Here is a 21136-nt window from a genome sequence, read left to right as displayed (position 1 = left end):
CTATCCCACACCTGTTACTAAGCCCCAAGGTGCAGCTGTTGACATAGATGTTCCTAAGAAATTGCACTTTCCAACATTACTTGAGGAGCTGTTAAAGTCAGCAGGTCCCTCCCACATCCCAGGCTTTGCCTAACTTAATCCCTCCCCACTCAACCCCAAGAGTGGTTTCAGCAATTTACTGCTGAAATTAATTTCTGAAAGTTTCCACAGACTTTCTCAAAAAACTCAAAAAGGTTTCTCAGAATAGGCCTTATGAAATAGTGTACACTAGCCACTTGGATCATTTCTTCTTTGGATGCTTCTATAATTAATCATCAGGGCATGAAATTCCAGTGGTTCACTTTCATATGTTAATATTATAAAACTCTTCGACATCATAAATACCGCAAAGAGGCCAGGTTTTGTCCAATTTTTTCCAGAGTCTATGTTTTAATTACATAATATTACACTGATGCTTTGTTTCCAAAAGTGTTGATTGTCATGACCATATTTCATAAACAAAGGGTATTGCATATATTTAACACAAACTGACTAGGAGCTAATTGAAAACAAGTGTATTTTATTTACTCCTAACCATCCAAGGAACTACACTTCATGATCTGTGCTTTATAGACATGAAAACAAGCCCGGAACGTTTAAATAATTTGCCCAAGATTACTCAGTCAGTGATGGGGGGGAGGGGTGAGATTAGAACCCAACTTGTGTGATTTCAAAGATCTCATCTGCATCATCGTCCCTTCCATCAAGAAACAAATTCTCGAATGTCTATCTTCTTGTCCAACCATTTAAACCACAGATGAGAATACCAAACAATAGAGCAAACCTTGATTTGTAGCTTCCGTCAGTTTCTATGGTGCAAATACTTCTGCTATGGCAGATTTCAGGACCACTGAGCAGGACGATGGGAAGACATGCCATATTTTACTGATTTCCACCATAGACACGATAGAGGTAAAGAACTTCAACAGCATAGACAGATGTGGTAGAATAATCAGGAAGTCATGAGTTTCGAGCATATGCTACCTTTTTCATAACTTCAGCGTATATTTACATAATTATTTTTTTTAATAATGGCTGTGTTTAACACCTGAATTGCAGAATCCTGAAAATTTAACAACCAGCTCTTATAAACAGGCACCAGGCACACCACCCCTGCCCCAAAATGGACAAACAAGTCTCACAATACTTTCTTCTTCTCCCGGTTGTTGTTCAGTCGTTCAGTCAGGTCTGACTCTGCAACCCCATGGACTGTTGCACGCCAGGCTTCCCTGTCCTTCACCATCCCCCAGAGCTTGCTCAAACTCATATCTATCGAGTCAATGATGCCATCCAACCATCTCATCCTCTATTGTTCCCTTCTCCTGCCTTCAATCTTTCCCAGCATCAGGGTCTTTTCCAATGAGTCAGCTCTTCACATCAGGTGGCCAAAGTATTGGAGCTTCAGTTTCAGCATCAGTGCTTCCAGTGAATATACTGGTTTGATCTCCTTGCAGTTCAAGGGACTCTCAAGAGTCTTCTCCAGCACCAAGTTCGAAGCTATCAGTTCTTCAGCTCTCAGCCTTTATTGTCCAGCTCTCACATCCGTACATAACTACTGGAAAAATCATAGCTTTGACTATATGGACCTTTGTAGGCAAAGTAATGTCTTCTCCCAGAGGCTTTAATTTAACTTCACAGACCCCTGTGAGATTGACAACTTCATGATTCCACTCTAATAAATTATGGAGATAATCAAACTGGGTCCAATAGATTCTACCTCCATGCTGTGTTCAGCTCACTACCTGGTCTCCCAAGAAGCAACACATTTTGCAGCGGAAGTGAGTTTTATCTTGTCGCAAACTCAGGAGGAAAATGACAATCGAGCAGATGTTGCTAATTACACATGTAGCCACCAGATGGCGAGCACGCCAGCCTCCTCCTACAGAAAACTGCTTGATTGAATTTCAAGATGGGAAAAGACCCCAAAGAACACCTGTTTGGGTCTTCTGATGCAACAGGGAACTGTTCGTAGCACTTGAGTTATTTGTGTACCTCATCAGGAAGGTAGATTGCCGTTTTCTCTGTAATTTTCCATTATGAAATAATTTCCTAACAGTGGGTATGCAATAAAAGTCATTACTTGAAATGCATTAACTCATTTATTCCACACATGAGTTCCCATGAAGTATGAGTAACCAAATCTCACTTTTCCAGAATAAAAATTGCAACTGTTTCTCAATCCATTTATGTCATAAGTATTTTTTGAGCACCTGCTATGACCCTACCAATAGTAAGTAGCACAATCAAAATGCAAACTCAAGAAGTCCAGCTCCAAATCTCATCCTCTTCCAGTGTATACCTGAGTTGTTATTACTTCTTAAACAAGTCCTATGCCCCCCCAAAAAAGATGCCTGCATTTTACCTGAATTATTATCAAAGCTATATGACATTCTGATGAGTTATTTCACCTTTTTGATCGGGTTTTCTCATTTGTGGAGTCCCTGAAGTTCATTTATACCTATTAATTTGTAATATTTCAAATATCTAAGCAACAAATAAGAGAAACCCATGGCATAAATTATTGCTATTAGACATATTTGATATAGCTGAAGCCCTCAGGATTTTCGCTGTTGCATATGATATCATACACACCATTTTTATTCTTTTTTATTTTTTGAATTTTGTAAATGTCTTTATTGAGATACAGTTCAGGTACTAATTTAAAGTACACAATTCAGGGATTTCCCTGGTGGTCCAGTGGCTAACACTCCACGCTGTCCATGCAGGGAGTCCAGGTTCAATTCCTGGTCAGGGGGCTAGATCCCACGTATCACAACAAAGACTGAAGATCCCGCATGCCACAACTAAGACCTGGCACAGCCAAATAAATATAAGAAAAATTTTTTTTTAAAGAGAGAGAGAGGCTGACTCTTTAAAAACAGATGGACTTCACTGGTGGTCCAATGGTTAAAGTTCCGAGCTTCCGCTCTAGGGGGCATGGGTTCGATCCCTGGTCGGGGAACTAAGATCCAGCATGCCAAAAGAATAAAAAAATTAAAAATTTTAAAGGATAAAGTATGAAATTCAATGACTTTAGTATGTTCACAGAATTCTGCAACAAATGGCCACAATCTAAGTTTTGAAAAATGTATCTCCCCCCAATAAAAGCCTGTTCATTAGAAGTTGCTCCCCAAACCTTCCCCTTTCCCAAGAAACCACTAAAATACTTCCTGTCTCTATGGATTTGCCCATCCTAGATTTTTAAAATATAAATGAAATTATGCAGTACGTAGTCTTTTAGCTTCCTTCATTGGGCATGTTTTAGAAGATCATCTATGTTGTAACATGTAGCATGTTGTAGCATGTAACATGTACTTTATTCCTTTTTATTGCTAAATCATAGTCCTTAGTATAGATACATTTGTTTATCCTTTCACCATATTTTTACTCTTTCATCAGTTAATAAACATTTGGATGGATTTTACCTTTTGACTTTTATGATAGTACTGTTCTGAAAATTCATGTACAAGTTTTAGTATGGGTGTATGTTTGGCTTTCTCTTTAGTATATCATGTCCAACTCTTTGCAACCCCAGGGACTGTAGCCTGCCAGGCTTCTCTGTCCAGGGGATTCTCCAGGCAAGAATACTGGAGTGGGTAACCACTTCCTTCTCTAAGGGATCTTCCCAACCTAGGGATCGATCTCAGGTCTCTTACGGCTCCTGCACTGGCAGGCAGGCTCTTGACCATTAGTGACACCTGGGAAGCCCAGAATATACACCCAGGAGAGGAATTACTATACCATGCAGTAGCTCTTGGAGAAGGCAATGGCACTCCAGTCCAGTACTCTTGCCTGGAAAATCCCATGGACGGAGGAGCCTGGTAGGCTGCAGTCCATGGGGTCACTAAGAGTCAGACATGACTGAGAGACTTCACTTTCACTTTTCACTTTCATGCATTGGAGAAGGAAATGGCAAACCACTCCAGTGTTCTTGCCTGGAGAATCCCAGGGACTGGGGAGCCTGATGGGCTGCCATCTATGGGGTCGCACAGAGTCAGACACGACTGAAGCAACTTAGCAGCAGCAGCAGCAGCAGCAGCAGTAGCTCTGCATACACACGTATTTTAAATGAGGAGGATACTGATGCCAGGGAAAACTTCCATTATAATGGGGGCACAAAACTTAGAGACAGGGTACAGAAAAGGTGCATGTATGCAGTGTGTGTGCTCAGTTGTGTCTAACTCTTTGGAACCCTATGAACTGTAGCCCACCAGGCTCCTCTGTCCATGGAATTTTCCAGACAAGAATACTGGAGTGGGTTTCCACTTCCTACTTCAGGGGAATTTCCTGACCCAGGAACCAAACTCAAGTCTCCTGCATCTCCTGCACTGCATGGGGATTCTTTACCATTGGGCCACCAGGGGAAGCCCATACAGAAAAGATGCACCATGGTTAAGGCAAAGTTCTCATCACAGCCTAAATGACCCCATGTGACCCCGTGCACATTCTCACCTCCACCACCGCTGCCTGGAGAGTGTTGTGGGTTGTGCTTAGTCACTCAGTCATGCCCAGCTCTTTGAGACCCCATGTACTATAGCCCGCCAGGCTCCTCTGTCCATGGGGATTCGCCAGGCAAGAATACTGGAGTAGGTTGCCATGACCTCCTCCAGGGGATCTTCCAAACCCAGGGATTGAACCCAGGTCTCCCACACTGCCAGCACATTCTTTACCGTCTGAACCACCAGGGAAGCCCAGAGAGTAGAACCCCTTGGTTCTCATCCCACCCCAGGGCCTTTGTACTTGCTGTTGCCTCTGTCAGGGACACTTGCCCAGGTATTCACATGGTGTGTGCCTTCACTTTCTTCAAGCTTCTGTTGTCATCCCCCTCCACAGAGGTCTTCTGGCATCTGTATGAAAAACAGTAGCCCCACCACCTGTCTCACACACCAGACCTTCACTTTTCTTTGTAGTGTTTATCACCACCAGCTATCATATACCTTTGTTTGTTTTCTCTCTCCTGCTACTGGAATGTGAGTTTACATGACAATAGAAACTTTTTTTCTGGTATTATATTCCCCAACACCTACATCAATAAATCTATTAAAAATGAATCCATGCCTGACATACACTAGGGGCTCAAGAACAAGCGAATGAATAAAAGCAAGATAGATGTCCTTTTCTAAATTCACAATCACTGAATCAAATGAGATGCATATCTCTGAAGCAATAAATGGAATGTTCCTACTGAATTCCAGATACTCAGTCTTTTTATTGAACTTTGTTTTCAGTGAATTGAATTGATCCCCAATAGATACAGTGCTGCTGCTGCTGCTGCTGCTGCTGCTAAGTCACTTCAGTCGTGTCCAACTCTGTGTGACCCCATAGACGGCAGCCCACCAGGCTCCCCCATCCCTGGGATTCTCCAGGCAAGAACACTGGAGTGGGTTGCCATTTCCTTCTCCAATGCATGAAAGTGAAAAGTGAAAGTGAAGTTGCTCAGTCATGTCTGACTCCTAGCAACCCCATGGACTGCAGCCCACCAGGCTCCCCCGTCCATGAGATTTGCCAGGCAAGAGTACTGGAGTGGGGTGCCATTGTCTTCTCCGAATAGATACAGTAGTAGGTATGAAAAGGTGTCTTGAACACCTGACATTTAGCTTCACAGGGAAAGTCATCAGCATAAGCTGATATAAGATAGTTTCTCAGGGAGCTCTGCTGCTGAAACCAATATACAATAAAATGAGGCAAATTAGTTTCCTGCTTTCTGATTTAGTGCCTTAAGGAAGCACCCTATGGCCTAATTTTTTTAATAATCGCATCAAAATAGTCAATGACTTAACATTAACTAGATTGTTGCTGTTGTTGAAATAAAACCTGGATCATATTTTTGTATTTTTACAGTTTAGGAACATCTGCAAATCTTATCTCCCATTAGTGTTTGAATTCATGCAGAAAAGTCTATATTATCTAAAATGCATTTTAAAAAAACAAAAGAAAGAGAATGGTAATTTTGTCCAATGAGGTAGTTTTTCTGTTATTTGGGTTGTTTGGTTTTTTTTTTTTTTGGTGTCTTTGAGTTTTATTGGGAAGGGGAATCCATTGTAATGTCAGACCAGTAGATCTCTTGCCTGTGAAATAAAATCCATTATCTGGCTTATCTGGAGAGGTATGGAGCCCTCTCAGAAGAGCTGGACTGAAGAAGGCACTTATCTCAGTCTACTCCTCCTTCCCTCAGTTAGTTAGGCCTAGAAGAACCTTTAAAATCATCCAGACTAGTGTGTGTTGCGTTGTGTTCTTTTTGACCAGCTAGACATTTTCCCCAAAGAAATCTTAAAGGGGATCCAATGGGAAGTACACAGAGATGGAGCCTCCACAGTGACAAGGGATGATGAGCTAGAAACCCAGCCTCTCAGCCTTACAGTTTCCTTAGCTGTCCCCAGGGGGACCCCAGGGGACTCTTCACAGCAAAGTTTTAAAACAATGATTTATTCCAACTGTGTCATCTCACAAATAAGGAAAGGAGACTCAGGCAGTGCTCAGTTGAGTTTTAAGTCTCCTATGATAAGATACTTGATTCATGGCAAATAGATGGGGAATTAATGGAAACAGTGACAGACTTTATTAGGCTCAAAAACCACTGAAGATGGTGACTGCAACCATGAAATTAAAAGATGTTTGCTCCTTGAAAGAAAAGCTATGACCAACCTAGACAGCTTATTAAAAAGCAGAGACATTACTTTGCCAACAAAGTTCAATATAGTCAAAGCTATGGTTTTTCCAGTAGTCATGTAAGGATGTGAGAGTTGGACCATAAAGAAGGCTGAACGCCGAAGAATTGATGCTTTTGAACTGTGGTCTTGGAGAAGACTCTTGAGAGTCCCTTGGACGGCAAGGAGATCCAACCAGTCAATCTGAAAGGAAATCAACACTGAATATTCATTGGAAGGACTGATGCTGAAGCTCCAATACTTTGGCCACCTAATGCAAAGAACCGAGTCATTGGAAAAGACCCTGATGCTGGGAAGGATTGAAAGCAGGAGGAGAAGGGGATGACAGAGGACAAAGTGGCAGGATGGCATCACTGACTCAATGGACATGAGTTTGAGCAAGCTCCGGGGGATGACGAAGGACAGGGAAGCCTGGCCTGCTGCAGTCCATGGGGTCCCAGAGAGTCAGACACAACTGAGCTACTGAACAACAGCCGTGATAAGATGCAGTCATCTCACTGACTCCTCTCACCCCCTATAAAACAGCATTTATCAGGTCACATCCATTTTTACAGATAAGTGAACATAGCTTACTCAAAGAGCTCTCCCTGACACCCCAGACCAACTCATCTCCCATGTGTCCCTTCAATGCCACACCCTTCTCTTCCAGAAGTGTTTTCTTCAGGAAAGGTAGTGCACGACTACCCTTTAGGTATAAGCGCTATGGCAGCAGGGACAGTGTCTCTCATCTTCCCCATTGTGTCCCCAGAAGCTAGAACTTGGCCTGTAAACACAACTGGAAACACCTTGAGGGGAAGGATTGTGTTGCCTTTGTGTTTAACTCCAGAGCTTGGCCCTGGGCTTAGCTCAGAGTAGCAGCTCAATAATTGTCTGAGTTGAATTGCACTGTGGAAATAAAACTACTTAAGAATGAGATGGTTCAGTCGTTTGACTCTTTGAGACCCCACGGACTGTAACCTGTCAGGCTCCTCTGTCCATGGGATCCTCCAGGACATTGCCATTTCTTCCTCCAGGGGATCTTCCCAACCCAAGGATGGAACCTGGGTTTCCTGCATTGCAGGTGTATTCTTTACCACTGAGCCATTGGGGGAGCCCCTAAAACTACATCGATGTCAGGAGAATCCTTTCCAGGCCCCATTCAGGCTTTTTCTAGGGTCAGATGGTCTTGGGCAATTGTCCTCCCTAGTTTTGTCTTTCATCAAATAAAGTAATTGAACTCTGGAGTCTTAGAAAACCCTTTCATCTGAAATGTTCTGTGATGCAGTTTTTCTCTTCTTAGAAATGCCTGATGAAAGTAGGAGGCAAGAACTTGAATAAGATGACTACATATATAAAAGGATATCAATCAACAGCTAATGGTTAAGAGAGGACCTCAGGGGTCACACCATATGCAATGAGATCTTCATTCTACCGTTTACTAACTGGGGGATTGGAGGTGAAGTACTTAACTTCCCCATGCTCCAGTTTCTTCATCCAGAGCAAAAGCAAGGATTAAATGAGATCACATACTGAAAGTATTTAGCATGGTGTTGGGTATTTCATAAGATGGCAACAAATGTTCATTGGTATTGCACCAGAATTATTCAAATGGGAATTATTTCCATTTACTGTATGTAAAGATAACTTGATGACATTTGCCATAAACTCACTCCTGTTTCTTCTTATGTTTTAGGAGACAAACCCACAAAGGGAAACAAGGTAAGAAAAAACATTAAAATGCATTTGTTACCCACTCTTTATTTTAGAACCATAGGAATATGGACAATGTGAAGGCTTAGATGGCACTTGAAAGATATACCCTAGAAGTTTGGTTGGGCTTTGTTGTTTGTCTCTAAACCAAAAAAAAAAAAATTGTTAACCATTAGCTCTGCTCAAAGAATAACTGTAATTTCTGGTTCTCTTTCCTTTTGCAGACTCCTTTACCACCTCCTCGGTAAGATACTGAAAAAGAGAATTTTGTTTCACAATATACTTACATGATTAGTTCCAGAATTTGAAAAGAGAAACACAGACATCTGACACTGAAAAACTAAAGAGTTGGTCAATGAACAAGAGTAAACAAGCCTCATTCATCCATTTAATCATTCATTCATTCACAGTCATATAGTCAATATCCCTTCACGCATCCATCTTTAATGAACTCCTTGCTCCCCTGCTTCCTGTTTCTTTCCCTTCATTTAGTACAGAAGTCTCTCCCTCCTCTAAGTACAGAAGTCTACCAGAGTCCTGGGACTGGGAAATGCCTTCAAGGGACCAACAATATATAAGTATATATTTATATAAGTACTTATGTCTTTATACATAAGTACATGTATTTTATATACATGTTAATATGTATATGTAGGGCTTCCCTGGTGGTTCAGATGGTAAAGAATCTTTCTGCAATGCAAAAGACCTGGGTGAGACCCTTGGGTTGGGAAGATCCCCTGGAGAAGGGCATGGCAACCCACTCCAGGATTCTTGCCTGGAGAATCCATTGGACAGAGGAGCCTGGTGAACTTCAGTCCATGGAGTCACAAAGATTCAGACAAAACTGAGTGACTAAGTATGCACACACACACACACACACACATATATATATATATATATATATATATGAGGGGGGATGGTGAAACCAACAGATGTGATTTCTCAGGCCCTGAGTTGGCCACGCTGTTGTCCTACTTGGGCCCATGAGGACCTCCATCACAGCACTTCCTACCATGGTGGGCCACCTTCTCACCGCTCCTCTCTTTGCCCTCCCAGAGGGCAGCTTTTTGAGCCAAGGTCTGTGTCTTTTTCTCCCTCTGCGTCCCCAGCACCACCAACAGGGCCTGACCCACTCTGTGAACGAGTGAGGGCCTAGGGGAATAAACTGGTGAGTGATTGGCTATGGAACATTGTCCCATTTCGTTGGACAAATTCAAAAGCTCAGGTCTTCCAATCTGGGGCAAATGAAAGCCTGCAATCACAGTTTCACCCCCCAGGCTGCCTAAAATATCAACAGCTGGCATAGACCTGTGAAACCCTGTAGCAAATTACATCACACTCTGGAAAAAAAACAGAACCAGACCGAAGGGCAAGCTGCAGGGAGAAAGACTAAGACTCGTTAGTAGAATAAGTATTCTGATTTTTGAAGCTCCCTGTAAAGTAGTGAGCCATCCCAAACCTGCCGTTTCCAACCCAAATCGGGGAACACAGAAGGCAGGGCTGTCTGAATTCTGGGTCTGAGGAGCCATCTGTATGGCAGAACCTCTCAGCTCCTCACTCTGACTCTTCTTTTTTTTTTTAATTAATTTATTTATTTTAATTGGAGGCTAATTACTTTACAATATTGTAGTGGGTTTTGCCATACATTCACATGAATCAGCCATGGGTGTACATGTGTTCCCCATCTTGAATCCCCTCCCACCTCCCTCCCCATCCCATCCCTCAGGGTCATCCCAGTGCACCAGCTCTGAGCACCCTGTCTCATGCATTGAACCTGGACTGGCAGTCTATTTCACATATGGTAATATACATGCTTCAATGCTATTCTCTCAAATCATCCCACCCTCGCCTTCTCCCATAGAGTCCAAAAGTCTGTTCTTTACATCTATGTCTCTTTTGCTGTCTCGCATATAGGGTGATTGTTACCATCTTTCTGAATTCCATATAAATGCATTACTATATTGAACTGGTGTTTTTTCTTTCTGAGTTACTTCACTCTGTATAATAGCCTCCAGTTTCATCCACCTCATTAGAACTGATTCAAATGCATTCTTTTTAATGAGTGAGTAATATTCCATCATGTACACATACCACAGCTTTCTTATCCATTCATCTGCCAATGACATCTAGGTTGCTTCCATGTCACCCTGACTCTTCACACAGGCCGCCGGTCAAGCTTCCAAAGAAGTACCAGCCCCTCCCCCCGGAGCCGCCGAGCAGCAGGCCACCATTCCCCCAGAGGCACACCTTCCCTGAAGCGCAGAAAGGGGCCAGGTGAGAGGCTTGCTGTTGCTGACAATGAGGTGACCAAGGGATGGGGGTGGGGGGGAAGGATGGCTACCTCTTGAAGTAGATTCCCCAGCCTGGTAGGGAGAGCCACCCCCACCTTGAGAGAAAGCATCTCAGAAGCCTGTAGTTTGACTCCTTCATGGAAAATACACTTTCTTTTTATGTCCTTCTTCCTTACATTGCAAAGAACAGGTTTTGGGGACCCAGCAGGATGGGGTTTGGATCCCAGTTGAGCCACTTCTGGCTGCAAAATTTCAGGAAGCTCTTAAATATCTCTGAATCCTGCATATTTATAAGAAGAAATTAACCATCTTCATGAGGTAGAATTGTGGTGAGGAGGTAACTTTTGTCAAGTTCTAGGGTAACATCTGTCACAGCATAAGAAAGAAGAAAGAACAATCACTTAAACAGCATCTCCTATCTGTACCTAACAGAATTAGACAGCCATAGCCCTATTTTGCGGAGAAGGCAATGGCACCCCACTCCAGTATTCTTGCCTGGAAAATCCCATGGGCGGAGGAGCCTGGTAGGCTGCAGTCCATGGGGTCGCTAAGAGTTGGACACGACTGAGCGACTTCACTTTCACTTTTTCACTTTCATGCATTGGAGAAGGCAATGGCAACCCACTCCAGTGTTCTTGCCTGGAGCATCCCAGGGGCAGGAGAGCCTGGTGGGCTGATGTCTATGGGGTCACACAGAGTCGGACACGACTGAAGTAGACTTAGCAGCAGCAACCCTATTTTGGGGCTTCCCAAGTGGCACTAGTGGTAAAGAATCCACCTGCCAATGCAGGAGACGCAAGAGACTCAGGTTCAATCCTTGGGTCAGGAAGATCCCCTGGAGGACGGCATGGCAACCCACTCCAGTATTCTTGCCTGGAGAATCCTGTGGACAGAGGAGCCTGGTGGGCTACAGTCCATGGGGTCGCAAAAAGTCGGACATGACTGAAGCAACTGAGCATACACGCCTGAAGCCCAATAAAGTTTGATTTTCTAAGGCTTGAAAAGGCCAAAGTACCCACCCCAGTAGAGGCATATAATAGATGCCTGGAAAAAGGGCTCCCTACCCACAGGGCACAAAATGTGACTAAGATTCAGAGAAGTTAGGTGTCTTGTCAAAGTTATAGGGTTGGTAAATGACTGTTGGCGGGGCGGGGGCAAAAATATGCAAAGTCCATTGCAAAACATTGGGAATGCCACCAGAACTAAGAGAGCTTTGTCTTAATTTTTTCTTTTTTTTTATTGGGGTATAGTTGATTTACAATGTGTTGCTTTCAGGTGTACAACAAAGTGACTCAGTTATTCATACACATATATGTGTGTATGCACTCTTTTTTTGGATTCTTTTCCATATAGATCATTCCAGAGTCACTGAGTAGAGGTCCCTGTACTATAGAAGATCCTCGTTACTGAACTCTTTTATATATAGCAGTGTGTATACGTCAATCCCAGTCTCCCAGTTTATTCTTCCTCCTCTTTCCTCTCTGGTAATCATACAATTGTGTTCTACATCTGTGGCTCTATTTCTGTTTTGTAAATAAGTTCATCTGTACCATCTTTTTAGATTCCACATATAAATTATATCATGTGAGATTTGTCCTTCTCTGAATGATTTACTTCACTCAGAGTGACAGTCTCTAGGTCCATCCATGTTGCTACAAATGGCATTTTTTCATTCCTTTTTATGGCTGAGTAATATCCCACTGTATATATGTACATCTTTATACATTCTTCTGTTGATGGGCGTTTAGGTTGCTTCCATGTTTTGGCTATTGTAAATAATGCTACAATAAATATCGGGGTACTTGTATATTTTTGAATTATGGTTTTCTCTGCGTTTATGTCCAGGAGTTGTATTGCTGGATTTATTTTTAGATTTTTAAGGAACCTCCAGGCTCCATAGTGGTTGTACCAATTTACATTCCCACCAATGATATAGAAGGGTTCCCTTTTCTCCACGCCCACTTCAGCATTTATTGTTTGTAGATTTTTTGATTACAGCCATTCTGACTGGTGTGGGGTGATACCTTGTACTTTTAATTTGCATTTCTCTAATAATTAGTGACGTTGAGTATCTTTTCACATGCTTTTTGGCCATCCCTATGTCCTCTTTGGAGAAATGTCTCTTTAGATCTTCTGCTCACTCTTTGGATTTTTTTTTTGTTATTGAGCTGCATGAGTTGTTTGTATGTTTTGGAGATTGGTTGCAAAGGGTCAGACACAACTGAGCGACTGAACTGAACTGAAAGTAATGAAAATAAAAACAAAAATAAACAAATGGGACCTAATTAAATTTAAAAGCTTTTGCACAGCAAAGGAAACCATAAACAAAATGAAAAGACAACCCACAGAATAAGAGAAAATATTTGCAAAAGAAACGACCAAGACCTTTGCTTTAGGAAGAGAGCTTTGCATTTATTTATAGCTGTGCCCAACTATGTCATCAGATGGCCATTGCTAATGACCACGTGGGAAAGACCACGTGAGGCTGTTGTGAGGTTCACTTTATCTGAAGACAGAAGGAAGGCTGGAGATCTGAGTGTCTTTGGCCAGCGCGGGCTCTCTGCCTTCCTGACAGCTGCTCCCTGGGTCACGTGGGCTGAATCACCCTTTGGAGCGACTGTGTTTACATCTGGGAATCAACTGCCCAGTGAAGGCAGCCAACAGCTGCAGCCCTTCCAGTTGGCCTTGCTCACCCCAGGTGGTGGGGTGGTCCCCGAGTCTGTGTTTCAGGTCCCCTTGGTCTCTGCTTGCTCTGATGGGGTCGCAAAGAGTTGGACAATGAACAACAACAACAACAAACTTGGCTTCGCAAAACAATTGCCAAATTAGAGGCCTTCAGTTCAGGAAAATGCCATTTAGAGCACGCATTGACAGCCTGAAGCCAGGAGAGAACACTGATGTTTGGAGAATGTTGGTTAGACATTCTCAACCACTTGTGGGTCATCATTATGATTTTTACAATACCCATGTGCTTCATAGTTTTTGCTCAGCTCTTTTTTTAATTTATTTAAATAGATGTATTTAAAAGGGAAACACAGCACTACCATAAGTAACCACAAAGCAGTTTCTGAGCAAAACTTTCAGTCTGGAGGAGGTTTTTTTCTGTTAAAGGGGAAGAAAAATAAAGTTAGAGTGATGTTCAAGATATATGGGCTTTCCTGGTGGCTCAGATGATAAAGAATCTGCCTGCAACACAGGACACCTGGGTTCAATCCCTGGGTCAGTAAGATCCCCTGAAGGAGGGCATGGCAACCCACTCCAGTATTCTTGCCTGGAGAATCCCATGGACAGAGGAGCCTGGCAGGCTACAGTCCATGGGGCTGCAAAGAGTCAGACACGACTGAGCAACAAACACTTTTAAGATATATTAACCACTGCGTGGAAACTCTCTCCTTGATATAATTAGAAAGAGGAAAAAAAGAAAACTTTCCTTCTCTGTATGCATTGCAATTTGAATGCCATGATACATGCACCAAATAAAAATCAGCCTGAGAAGTCAGGAGCATAATCATTGCCTGCTGCAGCCCTAGCTACTCACGGGCCACTTTGGAGTCCTCAGCATTCTGCAAAAAGCAATGCTTCAATCCGCAGTTTTCTGATAAGGACACAGAACTGCAGACTGAGCTCTGAAATTTCCTTTAAGCTTCAGCCAACTCAGTGGCCCAAGGTGCAGGGTTCAGCCAAAATATAATTTAAATAAAGTGTGTGCTATTTTAAAAAAATTTACTTTTAATTGGAAGATAATTGCTTTGCAATGTTGTGTTGGTTTCTGCCATGTGAGTGTGAGTGTGTTCGTCACTCAGTCGTGTCCGACTCTTTGCAACCCCATGGACTGTAGCCCACCAGGCTCCTCTGTCCATGGGATTCTTCAGGCAATAATACTGGAGTTGCCATTTCTTCCTCCAGAGGATCTTCCCAACTAGGGATCAAACCCAGGTCTCCCACATTGCAGGCAGATTCTTTACTGTCTGAGCCACCAGGGACAACATGAATCTATGTCCCTTCCTTCATAAACCTCCGTCCCACCCTCTATTCCACCCCACCCCTCTAGATTTGTCACAGAGCCCTGGGTTGAGCGCCCTGTGTTGAACACAGCAACTTCCCATGAGCTATCTATTTTACACAGGGTAATGTTTATGTTTCAATGCTACTCTCTCAATTCGTCCCACCCTGTCCTTCCATCACTGTATCCACAAGTTTGATCTCTATGTCTGTGTCTCTATTCCTGCCCTGCAAATAGGTTCATCAGTACCGTTTTTCTAGATTCCATATATATGCTTTAATATGCAAATCTTATAAGTCTCTTCTGACTTTCTTCACTCTATATAATGACAGATGAATGGATAAAGAAGTTGTAGTATATATATACAATGGAAGTGTGTGATATTTTTATCAACAAAGCACTCATTTGCCTAACTATGGTTTTCCCTCTTCAACCTTGCTGACACCACATCAGCTCAGGCAAACTTAATATGTATGTTCTGATGATTTGGGAGATGGAAAAAAATCCTTATACATATTGAGAAGCCGTAAAGAGAGAGAAAGTATGGATTATGAAGAAGATACGCAAATTTACATTCATGAATGGAAACTGTATTTTAAAGTCTGAACTTTATTATTGTTATAGTTTTACAATATAGATATATAATGATAGGTATAATGATATAATCTATCATTATAGATATTGCCTTTGAGGAAAACTGGGTTAAGGGCACATGGGATGTTTCTGTATGATTTCCTACCACTGTGGGAGAACTACAATTATGTCAGAATTAAAAGTTTAAGTTAAGGAGGGTGTGAATGTTAAAAGTGTCTTGCAGATGTAAGGTGTTCTTCTTCTCCAAATAGCTTTCACATGTATTATTTCATGAGAGCCTTAACCAACCCTTTTCATTTCTGTCGGCATTTACCCATTTCACAGATGGGAAAATGAAGCTTCAGAGAGGAAACTTTACTTATTGACTGTGATAGAGTTCAAGGATAACAGAGCAAGGACTCAAATTCAATTCATTTGAAACTAAGCCAGAAACTAAGAGAGGTTCAGGAAGGGCTATTTTTACATTAAAAATAGTGTTATCCTCAAATACACAACGAGCACCAGTTATGCACAGGAAAGAGCATGCAAAACTTTTATTGTGCTTTCAAGGACCATGTTTTATTTATTAACCATCTCCAGCAGCCAATCATGGGACAGTTTATGAGTGGAAAGGTGCTCTCAGAGAGGCAGGTTGGGGCTAGAGGGGGAGGCCAGAGTACCCACCCTCGCTCCTCCATTCTGTCACTTTGTGGGTCTCTCTGTCTTCATAAATCTCATTGAAAGGACCCCCTGAAAGCCCAATACCTTCATTTCACATGTGAGGGGGGCAACCAACTCGTGGGGGTCTTGTCACCACAGGCATTTCAAAGCCCAAGGACGTTTGTTGCTCCAAGAGAGGACATCTTACTTCCTAAATGGATTCTCACTTAAAAATCCAGGTTTTGAAAGTTACCAGTTTCAAAGGCCAATTTTCCCAAAGTCTTAAATCTCCATATATAAATATGTGCTACACTAAGTTGCTTCAGTCGTATCCAACTCTTTGCGACCCCATGGACTGTAGCCCGCCAGCCTCCTCTGTCCATGGGATTTTCCAGGCAAGAATACTGGAGTGGGTTGCTATTTCCTTCTCCATCTATAAATATATTGCTCCATTTACAAATGGAGTGCTTTTATCTAAACAGAAAGACAATCCCTCTGCCTGTCACATTACATAGGTTAAAACATAAGACCTTGAGACGCCTTTATTCGCTTCATGTAATTGATTTTTTAAGTACTTCAAATGCTGACAGGGCAGGTTTAAACCCTAACAAGCCAAACTTTAACATTTCATTTTTATAAATCTAATAAAGTGAATGTATAATTACAGAAAAATTCAAGTTCTCTTAAACAGTTTCAACGGTTTAGAAAAGAAGTTGAACATAGCTTGACTCTTATTAACTTAAAATCACAAGTCTAAAAGTAATTACCCATTTTAAATTGAAGCCACATGGCCGATCTGTCTGTATTTCTAAGATGCCAGAGTTTCTTAAACATTAAAAACACCGAGATTGGCCTCATTTTAACCCCAAACGAGTTAATACTTTGGGTGTCTGTTCTACTTTATTACTTCTATTCATACCTCTTTATCTTCCACTTGCCCTGTTAAGAGGGAGAGGCAGGGTACAGATGCATTATCTCAGATGGGCTGATGAAAAGGTTAAAAGAACATAGGACCTCAGCATACTCGCTTCTTCCTTGGAGATCTAAGACCAGGGTATAGCTTCTGAGTGCTGTATGCTGCTGGCACCGTCTTTCCTGATACAGACAGACCTTTATCACCCTAGCTCCACAGCCTTAAACTGGGATTGGGGTTGCAGCCTTAATCTCTCAACGTCTCTTTTGTTCCAGTCTTCTCACAGACAGAGGTACACATCACCCCACCTCCCTTTCATAGCTGCAGCTTCTGGCTTTGCCCACATTCTCACAATAGTGCCCACTGGATGCCCAACATTTTCCTTTTTATCTCCAGCAATGCTCACAATGAGGCTTCCCTGGTGCCTCATTGGTGAAGAATCTGCCTGCAGATGCAGGAGACCTGGGTTCCACCCTGGGGTCGGGAAGATCCCCTGGAGAAGGAAATGGCTACCCACTCCAGTATTCTTCCCTGGGAAATCCCACAGGAGCCTGGTGGGCTGCTCTCCATGGGGTGGCAAAGAGTTGGACACAGCTGAGCAACTAAACAATAACAACAATTCTCACAATAAGCCTCTAGGATAAGTATCCTTGTGGCCAATTTCAGATGAGAAAAAATGAGGTTTAGAGAGGCTAATGAACTCAAATGTTAATATAAATGAAAGGTTTGAAGTTTCTTCTGAGACCATCTCATGGTCCAAAGTCCACTTCATCAAAGTCCCTGTCGAATTCTTGATCATTCAGTTTCATGTTCTTTCTTGTCTCAGATCTCCTCTCATCATCAGCATCCTTTCTCTCACACAGGCCTTCCTGGGTCCTGCTGTACCACAGCTTCACACCTAAAATTCTTTATACTGCCTCAAAGTTAAAAAAAAAAAAAAAAAAAGGAGTTTTAAAATCAAGGTAATAATAGCAGGTCCTTCTGTGCTAATAAAATTCGACATGGAAAACCAAATGTCAGTAGAAATGATGATGTTATTTAAATTCTTCTAAAATGAGAGGCAAGTTTATTCATGTCCTTTCTGTCACCACCTTTTATATTGGCTCATAACTTCTTTTGCTTAGAAAATTATGAGAAAAATAACCTGGCTTTAATTTTATAGAACAGTGATAAATATCACGCTGGACTATGGGCTATTAATTTGGCAATGAAAATGTAATCAAAGACCTTTAAGGGCTCAGAATGATTTTATTTTGATCATTATGAACTGTATTTTTTTTTTTTTAATTTTATTTTATTTTTAAACTTTATTTTATGTAACATCATATTTCTTTCCCTTGCAGACAGATAAGCGTAAAGAATTTAAGTGAGGTAAGTAGCAATTCTGTCCTGCTGCTGCTAAGTCGCTTCAGTCGTGTCCGACTCTGTGCGACCCCATAGACGGAAGCCCACCAGGCTCCCCTGTCTCCCCAAGAACACTGGAGTGGGTTGCCATTTCCTTCTCCAATGCATGAAAGTGAAAAGTGAAAGGGAAGTTGCTCAGTCGTGTCCAACTCTTCACGACCCCATGGACTGCAGCCTACCAGGCTCCTCCATCCATGGGATTTTCCAGGCAAGAGTACTGGAGTGGGCTGCCATTGCTTTCTCCGAATTCTGTCCTAGGAAACAAAAAAGGGAATTTTTTTGCATTAACTGTCTGTGATGGGCAAGATGCTTAATTATCATAACAGCTATGCTCAATATGTATTAATAGCCTATTTTTTTTAATTGTTTTTGATTGGAGGCTGCAGTCCATGGGGTCACAAAGAGTCAGACATGACTGAGTGACTGAACTGAATTGAATTGCTTTACAATGTTGTATTGGTTTTTTCAATGTAAACAATGTAAACTAGCTGTGAATATACATATATCCCCTCCCTCTTGGGCTTCACTCCCTTCCCAAATCCAATCCCACCCTCGAGGTGGTCACAGAGCACCAGGGGAGCTTCCTGAGCTATATAACAACTTCGCACTAGCTGTCTGTTTTACACAATTATAATGTACCCTATTTTAAAGGTGATAAAACTAAAGCAAAACAAGGTAAGCCTGAGATTTTAAATGAAATTCTTATTTGCCACCACATTCAGTGTTTATTAGAAGACATGAGGTCTCCACCAATGGCTTCCATTCTTCAGCATTTCAGAAGTAACTGTTGGAAATTGTGATACAATTTCCTGGTTATTAGTTGCTCACAAGAAAGACAGGGGTTCAAAGAGGAGTACATAGGAAATACAGAGTCGCACAGACCTGATTTAGAATCCTACTCGGCCACCAACGACTTTGTGAACTTGAGCAAACTCTCCTGCCCTCACCCTACTCCTGTTCTGTTCTGTTTTCCCAACCAAAAAATAGAGACAGGTATCCTCAACTTGGCAAAGTTGAAGTGACACAAAGTCAGTCAAAGTTAGCAGATAAATGTCCAGGTGAGCAGTAGAGGCTCCCTAAGTGGCATGAAGGTCAGGTCAGAGGAAGTTATCTTAGAGTCCCTTAGATGTTGACTTCTTTAAGCCCCAAAGAAGAAGGTCTTTAAGCCCGTGGTAGGCCCTCATTTCACCCCCACTGGCCTCCTAAGGGATTTGGTTCTTATCTTAATATTTGACCTATGCTTTTACATATAGAACTTGGAGGTTGATCCCCTTCTTTCGTTCTTTTGATGTCGAAAACTTGGCCTCCATGCACTGAGGCTGAATGGAACCTCAGAGACGGAGTTTTGGGTGAAGCAGAAAGGAATAGCTTTATTGCTTTGCCAGGCAAAGGCTGTCACAATGGGTTACTGCCCCTGAAAGCTGTGTGTCCAAACAATAGAGGATATGGTGAGGAGTTCTTTATAGCAATAGTTCAAGGGTGAGGTTGCTGATAAGATTAGGGTGTGCGCAGGGCCTGCGCTCTTCTAATCTGGCTCCAAGTGGTCTCCTGATGAGTTTCTATGGTTCCTGAGGTCATCAAACTGTGACCTCTCTCTGGAATGAAGAACTGTATCAGGTAGTTAACATTTTCACTTATTGGGGGTTTTAGTAGTACTTCAGAAGAGCATCCCCAAGAAAAAGAAATGCAAAAAGGCAAAATGGTTGTCTGAGGAGGCCTTACAAGCAGCCATGAAAAGAAGAGAAGTGAAAGGCAAAGGAGAAAAGGAAAGATATACCCATTTGAATGCACAGTTCCAGAGAATAGCAAGGAGAGATAAGAAAGCCTTCCTCAGTGATCATTGCAAAGAAATAGAGGAAAATAATAGAATGGGAAAGACTAGAGATCTCTTCAAGAAAATCAGAGATATCAAGAGAACATTTCATGCAAAGATAGGCTCAATAAAGGACAGAAATGGACCTAACAGCAGCAGAAGATATTAAGAAGAGCTGGCAAGAATACACAGAAGAACTATACAAAAAAGATCTTCACAACCCAGATAATCATAATGGTGTGATCCCTCACCTAGAACCAGACATCCTGGAATGCAAAGTCAAGTGGGCCTTAGGAAGCATCACTACAAACAAAGCTAGTGGAGGTGATGGAATTCCAGTTGAGCTATTCCAAATCCTAAAAGATGATGCTGTGAAAGTGCTGCACTCAATATGCCAGCAAATTTGGAAAAGTCACCAGTGGCCACAGGACTGGAAAAGGTCAGTTTTCATCCCAATCCCAAAGAAAGGCAATGCCAAAGAATGCTCAAACTACCACACAATTGCACTCATCTCACACGCTAGTAAAGTAATGCTCAAAATTCTCCAAGCCAGTCTTCAACAGTATGTGAACCGTGAACTTTCAGATGTTCAAGATGGCTTTAGAAAAGGCAGAGGAACAAGAGATCAAATAGCCAACATCTGTTGGATCATGGAAAAAGCAAGAGAGTTCCAGAAAAACATCTACTTCTGCTTTATATACTATGCCAAAGCCTTTGACTGTGGATCACAGCAAACTGTGGAAAATTCTTAAAGAGAAGGGAATACCAGACCACCAGACCTGCCTTCTGAGAAATCTGTATGCAGGTTAGGAAGCAACAGTTAGAACTGGACATGGAACAACAGACTGGTTCCAAATAAGAAGAGGAGTACATCAAGGCTGTATATTGTCACCCTGCTTATTTAACTTATATGCAGAGTACATCATGAGAAACACTGGGCTGGAAGCACAAGCTGGAATCAAGATTGTCAGGAGAAATATCAATAATCTCAGATATGCAGATGACACCACACTTACAGGAGAAAGTGAAGAAGAACTAAAGAGCCTCTTGATGAAAGTGAAAGAGGAGAGTGAAAAAGTTGGC

General features: G+C 42.1%; 1 protein-coding gene across 1 annotated transcript in view; it reads left to right on the top strand.

Annotated features, from left to right (window-relative positions):
* CLNK (cytokine dependent hematopoietic cell linker) overlaps nt 1-21136 on the top strand; it is a 123116-nt gene that overhangs the window by 61473 nt on the left and 40507 nt on the right. The window contains exons 8-11 of the mRNA XM_055587425.1: nt 8380-8405; nt 8621-8640; nt 10560-10670; nt 18180-18207. Coding sequence (XP_055443400.1) covers nt 8380-8405; nt 8621-8640; nt 10560-10670; nt 18180-18207 — 185 coding nt within the window. The remainder of the gene's footprint in view (nt 1-8379; nt 8406-8620; nt 8641-10559; nt 10671-18179; nt 18208-21136) is intronic.

The sequence above is a fragment of the Bubalus kerabau genome, chromosome 7, assembly GCF_029407905.1.
Source record: "Bubalus kerabau isolate K-KA32 ecotype Philippines breed swamp buffalo chromosome 7, PCC_UOA_SB_1v2, whole genome shotgun sequence".
In the NCBI taxonomy this organism is placed as follows: Eukaryota; Metazoa; Chordata; class Mammalia; order Artiodactyla; family Bovidae; genus Bubalus; species Bubalus kerabau.
This window is presented reverse-complemented; position numbering and strand designations above follow the sequence as displayed.